At 60.8% G+C, this 15,188-nt stretch overlaps 1 protein-coding gene across 1 annotated transcript; it reads right to left on the reverse strand.

Annotated features, from left to right (window-relative positions):
• Positions 1-140: 140 nt before the first annotated feature.
• Ttyh1 (tweety family member 1) lies at positions 141-13,781 on the reverse strand. Its single transcript, XM_071604913.1, has 14 exons — positions 13,547-13,781; positions 10,688-10,886; positions 8,750-8,861; positions 7,871-8,091; positions 5,855-5,950; positions 4,606-4,678; positions 4,216-4,291; positions 3,831-3,886; positions 3,538-3,630; positions 3,182-3,274; positions 1,006-1,148; positions 827-872; positions 592-672; positions 141-466 (listed from the first exon to the last, which is right to left on the reverse strand). The coding sequence occupies exons 1-13, from the start codon at positions 13,779-13,781 to the stop codon at positions 634-636; spliced, it is 1,482 nt and encodes a 493-aa protein (XP_071461014.1). The 3' UTR covers positions 141-466; positions 592-633.
• Positions 13,782-15,188: the final 1,407 nt, after the last annotated feature.

The following is a 15,188-nucleotide window of genomic DNA, read 5'->3' on the forward strand; positions in this document are numbered from 1 at the left end:
ACTTGGACAGGAACACCACCTGGCAGCCACAGGGAAGGGTCCTCCCCGGCCCAATGAGGAGCAGAATCTGGGACCGGGAGACATAAGGACCCTGCTGCTTGTAAAATAAAGTCTTCCTTTTTATTTCAAATCAGTCCTTTCCAAGTTAGTGTCACAAGTTGAGACCAGAGCCCTGGAGCTCCCTGGGGTAGGGAGGGGCAGGAAGACTGTGGTCCCTGCACCCGTTCCAGTCCCTTTGTGAATGGGACTGGCAGCAGAGATGAGGCCTGGGTGTCTGCCTGCCTCCTCCCCTGCCAGCTCTGGCTCCTGCTCTGCCCCCTCAGCTACCACAGAGGTGAGGACAGATGGGGGCACTGGGGCCAGAGCAGGAGACAGTCCTGTGGAGGGTGTCCGTGGCCATCAGTGTTAGTGGTCAGAGCCCAGTCAGGCAGGTTAATGGGGTCTCCTCCTGCGGCCAGGGAAGGAGCTGCAGAGAGGCAGAGACCAGGCGCTGAGGGCCACAGGCCACTCTGGTGCACGCCCACCCAGCATGTGGACACCTTGGGGAGCACCAAGGCCAGGCTGCAGATCCCCTGGCATTGGGAAGCTCACCGTCGAGGGGAGGCAGGCTCCAGGCCAGCGGGGAGGAGGGGTTCAGATAGAGGACTGCCACTGCACAAAGCGCTTGGATTCCTGCCGGGTGGGGAAAGGACAGGAGGTGGGAACCTGGCTTGTACTGTGGGTCCCCAGGGTCGCCTCCCTCAGACCCAGGAGCCCAGGTCCCAGTCCTCCTCCCTCAGACCTTGCAGACCAGACCCAGCCTCCTCCCTCAGGCTAGAGTCTGTACCTGAGGGTTAAAAGGGTCGTCGTCATCAGTGTCCTCATAGTCGTCACTGGGGTATGAGGTGGGGAGTGGCAGAGAAGCAGGATGGGGACCCATCAGGAGGCCACACCCTCCCCAGCAGTGGCCCTGGGTGCTGCCTCCTGTCCCCTCCCCCAGGACCCTGCCCTCTCTCCCCTGCTGACCTGGGTGGGAAGAGGGCCCAGGCTCGGGGTAGGCTGCAGAGAGTGGTGGCCAGGGCCCCAGCAGACAGGAGGGAGAAGAGCAGCAGGAAGAGCAGGCCCTCCAGTGCGTCTTCACACAGGCCGCGCAGCGCCACACCGTAGTCCTGGGACGAGAGCCCAGGTGAGCGTGAGCACACTGGGCACGCATGCACCCTGCATTTCTGGTCAGTCTGCCTGGCCATATACTCTGCGCACATCACCCAGGATCTGTGACTGTTTCCTCCTCTGTTAGAGGGCTGCAGAGGATGGTCTTTCATGCTCACAGGCCTCTTCCCAGCCTGAGCCTTGGCCAAGCACGAGCCCTGCACCCCATCCCATTTCCCCACAGAACCCCTGCACCCAGCCAGCCCAGTATATCCACTGGCACCCCAAGAGCTGCCCTTCCCTCCTGCCTTAGCAGGCAGGCCCTGCGTGGCTACCTCCCTGCCACCCAGAGCTCAGGACATCAGCTGTGCCTAGGATTGCTCAACCTGGGCACTGTTGGCATTTTGGGCCAGATAGTTCTCTAACGTGGGGCTGTCCTGTGCACTGTGGGATGTTGAGTAGTGTCCCCAACTTCTACTCCCTTCCTGCAATTGTACAGGCAGACTCGTCTCCTCACATTGTCAAATGTCCCCTGGGTCTGCAGTCACTACCTTAGAAGAACACCTGGGGAACACCTGGAGTGACACTCTGAATCACACCTGGTGTGACAGCGCCCACTAGCTACCGGGCCCTGAACGTCCAGCAGCACAGCCCAGGTTCCTCCGCAGGGGCAGACTGAGTGCTCTGGGCTACCCCTCCTCCGAGTATTGGGGACCCCCAGGAAACAGGACAAAGAAGGTCACTTAGACGGTGGTGAGCTGTTTAAGCAGTCCTGGGTGGAGGCCACAAGGGAGCGGTCAGGCCTGCAGAGGGGCCAGGAGTGAACCAGGCAGATGATGGGCAGCTGGGCTGATGTGGGCAGAGGCCAGAGAGTTGTGGCCAAGGCTGCCACGAAGGCCCTCATAGGCCAGGGCAAGGAGCCCAGCTTTTAATCCTTGTGCAGAGGGGATCACGGGAGGCTTTAAGCGGAGGAAGGCCTTGATCGGATTGTGTGTTGAAAGCATCGCCAGCTGTTGGCTGCTGTTGGACAGATGGAGTGGGCAAGAGGGGACAGGAAGGAGGTGCCCGTGGTCACTGGGCAGGAGGTGAGGAGACCAGAACCTGGTGGCAGTGGCAGCTGAATGGAATGGTGGCTGGAGTCCAGATGGGTTCAGAAGCAGGGTGGCAGGACTTGGGAGAGGGAGGCAGAGGTGAGGACAGTCAGCAAGAGCGTGTGCCTGAGCTGCCTTGCACACCTGCAGTGGGCGTGCCCGTCAGGGTCAAGGGCAGCACTGCCTGGACCTGTCAGGTGCGAGGACATCCTTTCCCCTTTACATTAAACAGCCCTGCCCAGCAGGGCCCACACTCATTATGCTGCTGCCTTTGGCAGTATAGGAAACAGTGGAAACCCACAGGGGACAAGCCACTTGCCCAGAGCCATACAGCCTGGAAGGGGCAAACATGGGCTCCAGAGCCACCCTCCTTCCTCCTCATCCCTGATGTCCCTTGTCCCTGATTTTAGTGTGTGAGGAACCAGGGCCCCAGGGTCACATGGCACATCAGTGGAGGGCAGTGGCTCTGACCATCCTCCTCCCTCCCTTCACAAAGGAGCAAGCATGTTGCAGCCCTGTTCCCACCTCCCTGAGAGCAGTGCAGGGGCTCAGTGGCCACCCTGCCGCCTGTCTCAGCTCAGCTATTTAGCAATGTTGCACATGGACTCAGCACCCTGGGCCTGTTTTTTGGTGCGAAGGTGTCAGGTGCCTAGCACGTCCTGGTTTCATGTAAGCACCTCCCAGAATTGCATGGCACACTCCTGGGAAGGCCGTGCCTGTTCCCTGAGCTTGGCGTCCCTGCTCAGGGGAAGGTCAGGAGTGGGAGAAGGTGGCCAAGGAGGATGTGTCTTCTGGGGTGGGGGCTAGGTCTACTGCAGTGGAAACTGTGGTGGATGGATGAGGACAGCCCAGCAGCAGAAGGGTAGAGAGCTGCACTCAGGGGCAGTGGGAAGTGTGCAAGGAGAGGAATGAGGGCTGAGAGACCTCCCCTGGGGAGGAGGGCCTGGGAGGGGCGGAGTCACCTTGTGCAGGCCACGGCAGTGTAGCAGTGCCACCAGCTGGTGGAAGTTTCCCTCTGTCACATTCAGGGTCTCCTCCAAGGACAGCAGAGGCTTCTACCATGGGAATGGAGGTAGTTATCCCACCTACTCATCAGGACGTCTGCCCAGCTCCACAGGCTCCGCCCATAGCACATGAACCCGCCCCTAGAGGCCGGTTCAGGCCACACCCTTCACATAGGCTCCTCCCACAACTCATGCTTTCAATCCCCAAAGAGACCTACCCAGCTCTGCATTCTGGGTCCCCCCATGTATCCAACCTGTCCTTTCTGCTGCTCAGGCCCCTCCCACCCTGCCCTCCTTCTCTTTGGTCTGCAGACCTGTGCAGATGGGAACTGGGGAACCGCTTCTCGCTCCAGGCCCTGCAGCTGGGAGTGGATATTGGCCAGAGCTCTCTGGGACAGAGTCAGCCTCTGCAGGAAGACAGGAGGAAGGAGGACCCTGTGGGTGATACCCCTGTCCCTCTCTCTACTCTTGGGACACAGGACCCTGGGCCCCAGCACCCTGCTCCACCCCTTAAACTCAGGAATCCAGTCCCCAGCCCTGCCCTCCTCCCTTGGGGGTCCACGTTCAGGGTTCCTCCATGCCCATTTCCCTTGTCCTCAGCCCTCACCTGTTGGAAGGGGTTGGTGATGGCCTGGTTGCACAGGAAGTAATAGTTCAGGATGTCTAAAGGGAGGGGCAAGGGGAGCAGGCGGTGAGCCTGGCCCCAGAACCCTCCTTGGGGAAGCCGAAGGTCCACCCCCACCTCAGGGACCCTCAGAAGACTAAGCTGACTGGACTGCAGGAGCCAGGTCCTTACCTGAGCCCAGGTCCATGCCCCTGACCCCCTGTCCCCTCCTGATCTCCCTTCTCCTCCTGATCCTAACATCTTTATCCAGCCTTCACAGCATCCTGGACAGATGCTCAGCTTCCCTAGGACAGGCTGACGGCCATCACCCATCCCAGGCAGGCCTGGGCAAAGGGAGGCCTAGTAAAGCAGGGACCATAGGAATCACCTGAGCTGAGCCCAGTCTCCTCCTGGGTCAGGTTCAGAACATAGGTGTCTGGATTGGAGCAGAAGTCACTGAGGCCCTGAGCGAGAGAGCAGGGGGCACTCAGGCCAGAAACAGCCACTTTCACAGTCCACAGAGCTTAGCCCCCAGCCCCCAGCCCCCAGCCCTCCTCCCTCGGACACAGGGGTCCAGGCCCAGCCCATTTCCCTCAGACACGGGGTCCAAATCCTAACCCTTTCATTCTATTCTCTCAGGACCCTGGAAACCACCCCCAAATCTCAGAACTGTGATGGTGTCTTCCACGCCCTTTCTCTCAGGGCCGAATGCATTAAGCTTCCCCTGCCCCAGGACTCGGGGTCCTACCCCACTGAACGTAGAGCCCTCAGAACTCACCACCGCCGTGGCTGCCTCGAGGCCCATGGAGCCCCAGCTCAGGACAAGCACCAGGAGGCTCATAGCAGTCATCCTAGTGGGGAAGGGCGTTGGTTTCAGGGTTCACAACCGCTCCACCCTGCCCTTCCCCTCCACACCAGATCCCACTGCTGCCCACCCCTCCCCCCACCAGGCTCTGGATCCTGGGGTGGAGGAGCAGGGGTGGTGGGGACAGTGTTTGCTGATTTAACAGCTGGCACCTGCCAGTGTGGTAGAGACGGCCAGCAGTCTGGGCTGGCGGGTCAGCAACCTGCCTCCTAGAGTTTCTGCCTACCTTACCTGGGACCCTGGAAGCCACTGCTCACTGTTGAGCTCAACTGCCTGGGCTTTGAATTTTGCAAGGTCCAGTATCCCTGCTGACCAGGCCTGCGCCCAGGTCACCCACAGCCCCGTCAGCTGCCCTTCAGCCCTGTCTCTCCAGAGGAGTGGAGATTGTTCCTGGATTGAAATGTGAACCTGGCTGCTCCCTGAGTGGGCTCAGGCCAGTCAGTGGAGGGTCAGCAGCAAGAAGAGCACTACAGTGTGTGGAACTGAAGGCCTGCCTTGCCTCACCGTGTCTCACCCATCTCCAAGCTCAGTGGGGGCCTGAGTGGTAGCAGGACTCTCCGCCATGGTGGTATGCAGAAGGCAGCTGCAGCCCCGGCCTCTCTCCCACTCCTGCTGGGGCAGGAAGGATGAAGAGCCCTTCTAATGATAGGTGGACTGGGTTTGAAGGCCAGCGGTAGCACACCCTGGCTGTGTGGCTCTGAGCAAGCTGCCCAGCCTCTCTGAGCTTCACTCTCCCTGGTTAAACAAGGAGCGCAGCCTGCCTCAGTGACGAGGGTGAGGGTTCCATGAAGTGCCAAGAAGAGCTAGGTGTTAACTAAGAGCAGGGTGCTGCGGCTCCCCTTGGCAGCCTTCTGCCTCAGGTTCCTGGAGCCCACTGGTACCTCCTTCCTGGGGCCACTGTGGCCATGGAGGACTCAGTGTGTGGCCCTCCATAGAAGTCAATGGCCATCCTCATCTGTACTGTTGGTGTGATCAAGGTGCCCGATGGTGTGGCACATTGCAAGGCTGTTCTAGGTGTCACCTCTGTCTGCATGTCTAGCTGTGGAAGGACCCTGGTCCCTGACATTAGAGCCATGAGACTGAGTTCCCACGGCCAGGGAAATGCGGGGCACCCCCCATGCCCACTGTGGGAAGTGCCAGCAGCCAGGGCTGCCCAACTCACACGACCACCAGCCACTTGCTCTGCTTCGCCAGGCCCACGAGGGTGAAGAGGCAGACCAGCAGCTCCAGGAGCAGCAGGAGGACATAGGCCAGCCACCTGGGGGCCGAAGGGCAGAGGCGGTGGACCCAGGGAGGCCCGCCGCATCCCCGCAGCACCCCAGCCCAGCCCTGCCTGGGAGGAGGCCCAAGTGCCCTCCCTGCTCCCAGTGCCCGTGAGCCACCACCAGCTCATCTGTGAAGGGGGTGCTTGGGTAGACAGGACACTGGAGCACGGGTGGGTCCCAGGGTGTGAACACCTGGCACCCAACCCTGACTGGCCCACACTCAAGGTCTGTGACTATGGACTTGATTTGGCTTCTCTGAGCCTGCAAACCCAGCCCTGCAGAACCAGAACCAGCACCAAGGATCTCACCACAGAACTTGGGGGTGTGGTGCATAGATGGGGGGCTACCTGGGCCTCAACCCCGGCCCGCCTCCTAACCGGCTGTGTAACTCCTGGGACTTCACCTCCTGGCCTCAGTTTCCCTGCCGTGCTGGGAGACAACGGCATGGCTTGCTTGCAAAGGTTGTTGGTCTAAGAGAGGGACATGCTCGTGGACCCACCTGAATAGTAGCCTGGGTGCCAAGGAGGGAGCTTTCAGTGTGTTCAAGGATCGCTAAACATTAGTAATTCACCGGACTTGCCTGGGTGGGGCCTGGGAGGCCACAGATGGGCCACACACAGGAAGCACCAGATGATTAAGTGGTTTCCTCCTCGCGTCCCACAGAGCCGCAGGCTGCCCTCCCAGCCCTTGCCCCTGACTCTCCCTCCAGGGCCCTGCCTTGTTGTCGAGGGACTCTCGAATGCTGGGCACTTTGCTACTTCCACAAGGGTCCAACCCAAGATGTTCCCTGGAAACAATCCCAGCCACGTCCTCATAGCTACCCTCTCCAACAGCCCAGGCCCAGCTCACGGGCCCTGAGCCTGGTGAGATGCTAACCTGGTCTGCAGCCCACGCCAGCCTGCCTCCTGCCCTCTGCTGCTCAGCATTCCCTGCTCACCCTGTTCAGCCCCCACGTGTCTGCACCCAGGACCCAGAGCCCAGGGCCTCATTCCCACCTCAGCCCCCTCCCCCCGAATGAAGGAAATAATCCTAGTGAACAAAGCAATAGAACTCATCCTCCTTGCTGCTGGGAAGGGCGGCTGCCCCCGGGGTCTGCACAGCTGGTCCCTGCCTCCTCAGCATCACCTACTCCACGTGGCCTTCCCAGGCCCTCTGGTGCTGACCACCAGCCTGTCCCCACCCCAACCTCTTTCCCATCTACTTTTCTCAGAGCCCTCCCCAGCCAGCACCTTACAGTGCTTGGCCTGTGCAATTGTTTCTTACTGGTCTAGACGAGGACAGGGCAGGCCTTCCTCTGACTTCCTGTCTGTCCAGCTCCAGGGGTGTTGGCACTGTACTGACCCGCTGCCAGTGCTCTCTGTGTGCCAGTGACCGTCCCCAGCACCCAGCAGATACTAACTCAGTCCGGTGAGGGGGCACCGCAGGAGGTTCCCTGCACAGGGGCAAGCGAGTGGCCCTGGGGACCAGTGGCCCTCAGGATGGCAGAGGTGGGCCGCCTCCCTCATCACGGTGCTGAAGAAACGTGCTGGCTGAACTCCGAGCCATACGGAGATCGAGGGAGTGGGCTCCTAACCAGGTTGCGAGAGTGACTTATTGAGAGTGAATAAATGACGATGTGGTTGAGGGGGTGGTGGCCAATGGGGGAATAGTGAGTGCGAGGGTGGGACCCAGTCACCCAATCCCCTCCACGCACTGAGGCTCCTCAGCCTTGTCAAATTGACATTTGGGGCTGGATGTTTCTGGGGAGCCTGTGCCTGGCAGGATGGTGAACAGCTCCCTGGCCTCCACCCACTGGGTGGCCGGAGCACCCCTTCCCTCAGTTGTGACAACCCAAAATGACTCCAGAAACTGCCTGGTGTTCCCTGGGGTCCCAGCTTGAGAACTCCTGCTGCACAGGGGGTCCTGCCTCTTACCTGTACTCCTCCACAAAGGACACATCTTCAGCCACCTGCAGGGGGCTCAAGGGCACTCCCTGCCAGAAGGCCAGCCCCTGCAATTGCTGGGCCACAGCCTCTGCCTGCCGCCGAGCTCCCCGGGTGGCCGCCACCAGCTCTGTGCGCTGTGCCAGCACCTCCTCTAGGGTGGTCAGCTCTGTCCTCACCGCCTCGCCCAGCTTCTCCACTGTCTCTACCACCTGGGGAGGGAGGGGCTCGGGTCTGGGGAGGAAGTCCTCCAGGGCTGGATCAAGGGGTGGGGCTCTGGGGGGTGGGCAGGAGAAAGCAGTGGCAGGGGTCTGGGGCACCTGAGGACTGAGCACAGAGGTCTGGGAGGGCTTCTGTGGCTTAGGGGAGCTCTGGGTGGTCAGTCACTGGAGCTGGAGTAAATTCCAGGACTGGACTGAAGTTGGGGGTCTTAGATCTGAGGTGCTCATTTGCCTTCCTGAGTCTGGGATCTCTAGTCTAAGTGCCCTTGTCTTTAAGTTTGGAGGTGGGGCTGCAGGGCTGGGTCCCTGGGCTTGCGTTTGGGCCAAGGATCAGGTCTGGGGTCCTGGATCTGACTCCAGGGTTTGGCCTCTGGTGTGGGCTGCAAGATGGATCTGGGCCTGGAACAGGACATGAATCTGGGGAATCTGGGGTCTAGTCCTGGCCAGCTCTGGATCTGGCACAAGGTTTGCAGCAGGGAGGGCTGAGTGATGGCCTGAGGCCCCCTGTCTGCGGTACCGTCTGAGCCCAAGTCTCAGGTAGGGGTCTGTGTTTGGGTCCCTCTGACCCTGAGTGCAGGGTCCCATGTTCCTGTGTGGGGGACCAGTCTGGGTGTGAGTCAGGGATCTGGCCAGTCACTGGCCCCCTCACCAGGTGGTCAATGGTGCTGAGCGTGTGGTTGGCGTGCAGCAGTGCCGAGCTGAGCTGGGACACCCCATCACTGGTCTCGCTGTTGCCATAGAAACCAATGCCAATGCCAGCACTGAGAGGGGGAGGAGGGAGAGGAAATCTCAACCGGTCTGGGACCCCACTCGGGGCCACTGTCTCCCCACATGTACCCCCTCTGCCCCACCTCTTCATCCACCTATCCCGTCTCCTCGCCCACCCCATTGGTCCAGCCAGCCGTGGGAAAGAATGTCTCCGGCTGGGCCCCCACCGGTTGCCAAGGTAACGAGAAGACCTCACTCCCCCAGCTGGAGGGACGTCATTGTGATGCTAATGGTGGGTGGAGTGGTGGAGGGGAGGGAGCCCCCAGATTTAACTCACACCTCCCCAGAGCAGAACCCTGGGCACACCCAGCACTGTGGGAGATCTTCTCCTCCCAATGACCACCTGCCCCACGCCCATCTCCATCCTCCTCAAGAGTCCAGCTTTCTCAGCTCGTCCTGGAGTCCATAGAGCCCAGACATCCTCTGCCCCTGCCCCCTGGGGGTTCCTGGGATTGCAGGATTCCCCCAGCACCATCCTCTCCCAGGGACACGGAGGAGCTCTGGCCTTCCCCTACCCCACCCAATAACCCTAGCATCTGGCCTGCTGGCAGGGGAGGAGAGGAATGTGGGAGGAGGGGCTGGAGGACGGGCCAGGAGCTGGGGTGTCCCTGCCCGGTGCCCCCAGGCCAACACACGGAGCTCCATTGTGGAGTCTGAGTCTGGAGACCCATTCCCTGCCCCCAGTCAGTGTCCCACAGTGGAGGGGCGAGAGCCTGGGCCCTCCCAGTTCCCACCCGTCCCTGGGATGGGCGCCCAGTGCCCCCGCCCCATTGTTCAGAGCCCTACAAAGCCCTTCTTGTTCCCAGGCCTGGGGGCTGAGGCCGTGTCTCTCCCCCACTGGGCCTTTGTCTGCCTCCCCCATCCACCCCCATCTGGAGAGCCTGCTGAGGAGCTGTCTTGGATATAGGACACCCAGCCTCCCCACACCCCCAATCAGACACCCTCTTCTCCCTGAAGTAAGCCAGCAGAGCCAGGGCTGGGGGACCAGCTCTCAGCCACGCCCTCGTGAGCTGTGGGAGCCGCCCTAGCAGCCTCCTCCGCTGGCTACCTCTGGGGTGCAGGACGCTGTCCCTGCCTAGTGGGTTCCACCCTGCCAGGGAGGGGGCTGGCTGGCTCTTGGTAAAGGACTTGTTCTCAGAAGAAGCCCCTGGGTCCCTCCTGGAGGTTGGGAGGTCATCTCCGCCCTGCCCCTACATGTGGCACTGAAATATGGCCTTCTCTCCCTGCTCGACCCTTCCTCTTTCCAAACTGGACATGACAACCCCAGATCCAGCAGCCACCTTGAGAGGGAATTAGAGCTGGCTGGGATCACGTGGCCTGTGTCCCTGCGGGCAGGCCAGGGCTCTGGGCTGCTTCCATCACAGGAGATAGGCCACAGCAGCTGTCGGATGCTAATGAGTCAGGAATGGCATCGCTAGTGCCAGTTAGCACTTACTGAGGACAGCAGTGGGCGGCCTGTGCACTCTCCCATCTCTTACCATCCCCAGAAGGTGGGTGGTACTGTAAAACCCATTTCACAGATGCAGAAACTGAGCCACAGGGAGATCATATCACTTCACTCAGCTCCCGGATGGGAGGGCCACTGAAACCAGGCACCTGACCAGCCCCAAGCCCTTAACCTACACTTCCTGCCAGGCTGGCTGCCTGGGGAAAGTCATTCCCCTTCTAAGCTGCACTCCTCCATCCGCTGCATAGGGAAGTTCTCCCTGCGGAGGGTGAGGGGGCAGGGTCTCACCTGTCTCCTGCCCTGTGCTCTGATGAAGACCTGCCATCATGGGGAAGCCCTGCCCCTCTCCCACCTGCCCTGGGTCCCCGTTACCAGCCGACGAGGAGGGCAGCCACGCAGCTCCAGGTGACACAGCCTCCGCCTGGTGGGGTACTCTTGGCCCCGGGGGGCTCTGGGGGGCGGCAACAGCAGAAGCGGATGAGGTAGACAGCAATGAAGACGAGGCTCAGGCCCAAGCCCAGGCCTGCCACGGCCGCCACCAGCAACAGGGCCTGGGAGGGGTACATGAAGCCTTGGAGGGCACCGGCGTGTCCTGGACTGGGAGCCCCTCCCTGTCAGGCATTTAGGTTTGAAGTGAAAGGTGGGGTCCCCAGCCACCCCCCAGGCTGGCAGCTGGGGCTCCGAGACCTAGGACTGGGTTGCTTTCAGCTGGACGTCCAGCTCTGCTTTGTCCTCCATGGCTGCGTGACCTTCAGAAGGGCCCTCCCCTCTCTGAGCCTCTGTGTCCTGAGGACCTGCTGAGGTTGCCCTGGAACGGTGGGAGCAGGGCGGGTGGGTGCCTAGTCCTGTGCCAGGGCAGTCGCCTCCCTCCCCCCTCTCTCTGCTCTCTCCCCTGCTGCCGAGCTCACACACCCACCGCAGCACGAGTCTGTCACCCAGGGACTGCAGGATGGGGTGCTCTGTGACAGCATGAGTGCACACAAGACTCAGAGGTGGAGACTGGGAGAGGAAGGCAGAGCAGAGCAGAGATGGGGGCAGACACAGCCAGACAAGATGGGAGATGCAGAGATGAGGCCGAAGAAGACAGACCAAGGGTCCAGTCTGAGACAGGACAGAGAATGCGGGGGCGGGGGCAGGGAGGGAGGCAGAATCACAGAGAACAGCAGAGAGATGGGGCAGAGATGCAGCAAGACCCAGAGGCAGGCAGGCCAGAGGCAGGCAGAGACGGTGGACACAGCGGGAGCCACCTTGCAGAATAGCAGGGCTGTTGGCACAGTGGGCAGGGCTTCCAGCAACCTGTGCCGTCCCACCTGCCTGGAGGTGCAGGGTGGGGCGGGGTGTGCCTTGAGCCACACAGCACATGGGACAGCACCAGGATCAGGAGCAACCCCTGCTCTTGAGGCTGTCCCCTAAACTGGAGGTGTGTATGTCTGTGAGGGAGAGCAGCATGTGCAGTGTGTGTTGCTGGCTGAGTCTGGCTGCTTGTTTTTGAGTTGGACTGCCACAAGACAGATCCTGGAGCATGCCTGTGTGTGAAGTGTGTGCACACTGAGGTGCCCTGGCCTGCAGGTGAGAAGATACCTGTGGGCATTCACACTGAGTCTGGAGGCTCAATGTCATCTGTGTGTGTGTGTGTGTGTGTGTGTATGTGTGTATGTGAATGAGTGGCACAGTCAACATTTGTGTGTGTGTGTATGAGGATGTATGTGAGGGTGTCAGTTCGTAAGCAAGTGTGCATGTGAGTGTGTTGAGTGTGAACTAGTACATGTGTGCATGTAGGTGTGTGCATATGTGAATGTGTTTGTGTATATACACAGGAGGGTATGTGTGAGTATGGATGTGTATGGATGTAAGTGTGATTCAAGTGCGCATGTTGAGCTAGTGTTTGTGTGCATGGGTGTGCATATATCCATGTGTGTTTAGTGTGTACATGAGTGTGTATATGTGCATGTGTCTGTACATGTGTACATGTGTATATGTGTTAATGTGCACATGCGTGTGTGTGTCTACATCTGGGGGTGTGTGTATATGATGTGTGTCTCTGAGTCCCTGATGGTATGCCCACCTGTGCCCCAGGTGGTCTTCTCTAGGGAGGAGAATGTCCTGGGGGGTTGTGCCAGCATGTCCCAGCAGTGACCTGACTCACAGGATGGGGTGAAGAGAACCCCTCTGAGCCCTCAGGGAGGTGCCTGAGGCCCCAGAGCCCCGGGTCGGTGTGGATGGGGAGGTCCAGGTGTGGGTGGAGGGGCTGGAGGTTGTGATTGTGTAATGTAGCTGTGGGCGAGGGGATGGCGGTCCCTTTCGGTGGGGAGAGGGGGCGGCGTGGAGTAGGCAAGGAGGAGCCGCTCAGGGCTGTGCCAGCCGTGACCCAAATAGCTACACACAGCTCCCATCCTCTCTCTGAGGTTCCGGAAACCCCACTCCTCCTAAGCTCTCCCAACCCCAGACCCACTTCCCAGAAGCAACCAGGGCAGAGGGAGTGGTCAGGACCCTACAGGCAGGGCCTGGGACCCATGCTGGGGCACCAGGACCCCCAGCCCCCCACCCGGTCCCCAGCTCAGACAGCCTTTCTCCTCATTAATCTCAAAGTCAAGCACTTGAAGCAAACTGGGTCAGGGGATAGTTCTTTTTCCCTTCCGGAGGGACCTGGCCTCAGTGAGGTTCCCACACCAGCCCCACCCTCCAGGACCAAGTCTATCAGCCCCTGGGTTCCCCAAACCCAACCTCGTCCCTGCCCGCACCTTGTCCGCGTCCCCCGCCCGCCCCTCCTGTCCCGGGCAGACTGGAAACGTCCTCTCCCGACACCGCCTCATTTCCCTGCCCCGGCCCTGAAAGCCCCCTTCCCTGTCTAAGGGTCTCAGTCCCACCCCAGAACAGGCACCCCCCCCCCACCCCGCCCCGCGACCTTCCTCCTCTCTACCGGTATCGGGTCCGCTCTCTCGGGTCCCCCCTTATCTGGGACACAGTCACCTGCTGTGATCCTATGGGGGCGGGGTCCTCTTTTAGGACCCAAAGAGTGGACCTCCCCTCCGCTGACCCTGGAGGCCGGCTGCCCAGGCAGGTCTCCGGAACCAGGAATCCAGGCTGCCCCATCCCGCTCCCTTTCGGGACTTGGGGTCCAGGCCCGGGTCCCCGGCCCGCCCTCCCTCCCTCCCTCCCAGGGGGCTGATCCCAGCACCCGCGCCGGGAGCCTCCAGGTATGGGCGCCCTCGCTCCTCCTCCCTCAGGTACCCCAAGTCCGGACCGCCCCAGCCCCGGAGACGCAGGACCTTGACCCAGCCTCCTCCTCTGCTCCCTGGGGACCCAGGAGCTCGGGCCGCCGGGCCGCGCCGGGTCCCACCTGCTGGTATTCCTGCTCCCGGGGCGCGAAGCCGCTGGGCACCGGGCGGAGCTGGAAGTCGGCGCGGGGCAGCTGGTGGAGGAGATGCACCCAGGCGGAGGGCCGGTAGCCCGGGGGCGCCCCCATGGCCCCGGGAGGGGCAGCGGGCGACGGCGGGAGCCGCGGAGCCGAGCGGGGCGCGGGCGGAGCGGGGTCTGCGGCCCCGGGGAGCCGAGCGGGAGGGCGGGGGGCGGAGATTGGGGGAGGGCGGCTCGGCGCTGCCCCTGGCGGCCGCGGGGCGCACTGCGGCGCGGGAGGCCGCCGCGCTCCGCCCTCCCCGGCGCCCACCTGCCGCCGCGAGCAGGTGCGGCGCTGCTCAAGTCTGGGCCTCGGGAGAGCTGGACTGTGCCAGACTCGAGCTCTTCGCCGTCCTCGCTCGTGGAGGGGCCCTGGTACTGATATCACCCTAGAGGACAGCGATCCCTTTATCTTTATGAAGGACCGCGTCCCTGTAAAGGCCACTAGTGTGTGCGCAGCGTTGTACAGGTCATGTCCAGCTTTCGTCGTGAAGACCCCCACTTCTCGGTAAAGGTCGCCTGTGCTGGGTAAAAGCTGCACAAGGACACAGCTTCTGCACGCAAACCTCCCTGGGTATGGACCACTCCAGAAGGTACTGGAAACCTGCACAGGGACAAGGACTCGGCATCCACTTGAGGACCCTGCCCACCTGCCTAAAGACCCCACCTGTCTCTGCAGACACCTTTCCTGTCCTTATAAGAATGCGGCCCATGAATTTAAGGATTCCTTCAGACCAACTGAGGGTTCCCTCCCTGGCTGCAGGACTCCACCCTAGCTGTTCCCTTGGTATTCTCAGCTGTTGTGCAGCCACTACGGACATGGAGCCTCCCAGGAACCCACTAGTGCTGCGTGGATATTGGGGAAATAGAGATCCTGGGGAGGACCTTGGCACCCTGGCATCATTAACCAAGTGTCACTGTTGAAGCTAAAGCAAAGATTCCCAGAGTCTTACCCAGGGTCCTCCCTTGCTGTGGAGCAGGTCCCTATAGAGGTCCCTATAGAGACAAGCAGGGTGCCTAGACAGGTGGACAGGATCCTTATGCATACAGCAGGAGTCCTTGCACCATGTGCAGGTTTTAAATATATCCTGGAGTGTTCCATACACACAGGGAGGTTTGTGTGTAGAATATGTGTCCTTATGCAGGTTAGGAAAAGTGGGAGGGGGCTTTACCCAAACACCTGTGTCCCTTACAGATGAGGGCACACTTAACACATGCTGTGTGAAGGGTTTTCATGATGAAGGAGACTTATTTGAGATCCCCACATCTGTCTTTACTTGAGGTGGCTGAGATGGGCAGGAGGAAGAGAGGAGGTTGGTGATCTACCTACCCTATATTTTGCCTCAGCTTGGTAAGACAGGGCTAGGGAGAAAATAATGGTAATGGGAAGGTGATGGTGATAAGAGATGGTGATGACAGTGACTGTCCCGTCACTGTCATCACACATGTCAGAGGCTCATGTGTGGAGGGACTGGTC

Source organism: Marmota flaviventris, chromosome 18, assembly GCF_047511675.1.
Source record: "Marmota flaviventris isolate mMarFla1 chromosome 18, mMarFla1.hap1, whole genome shotgun sequence".
Classification (NCBI taxonomy): Eukaryota; Metazoa; Chordata; class Mammalia; order Rodentia; family Sciuridae; genus Marmota; species Marmota flaviventris.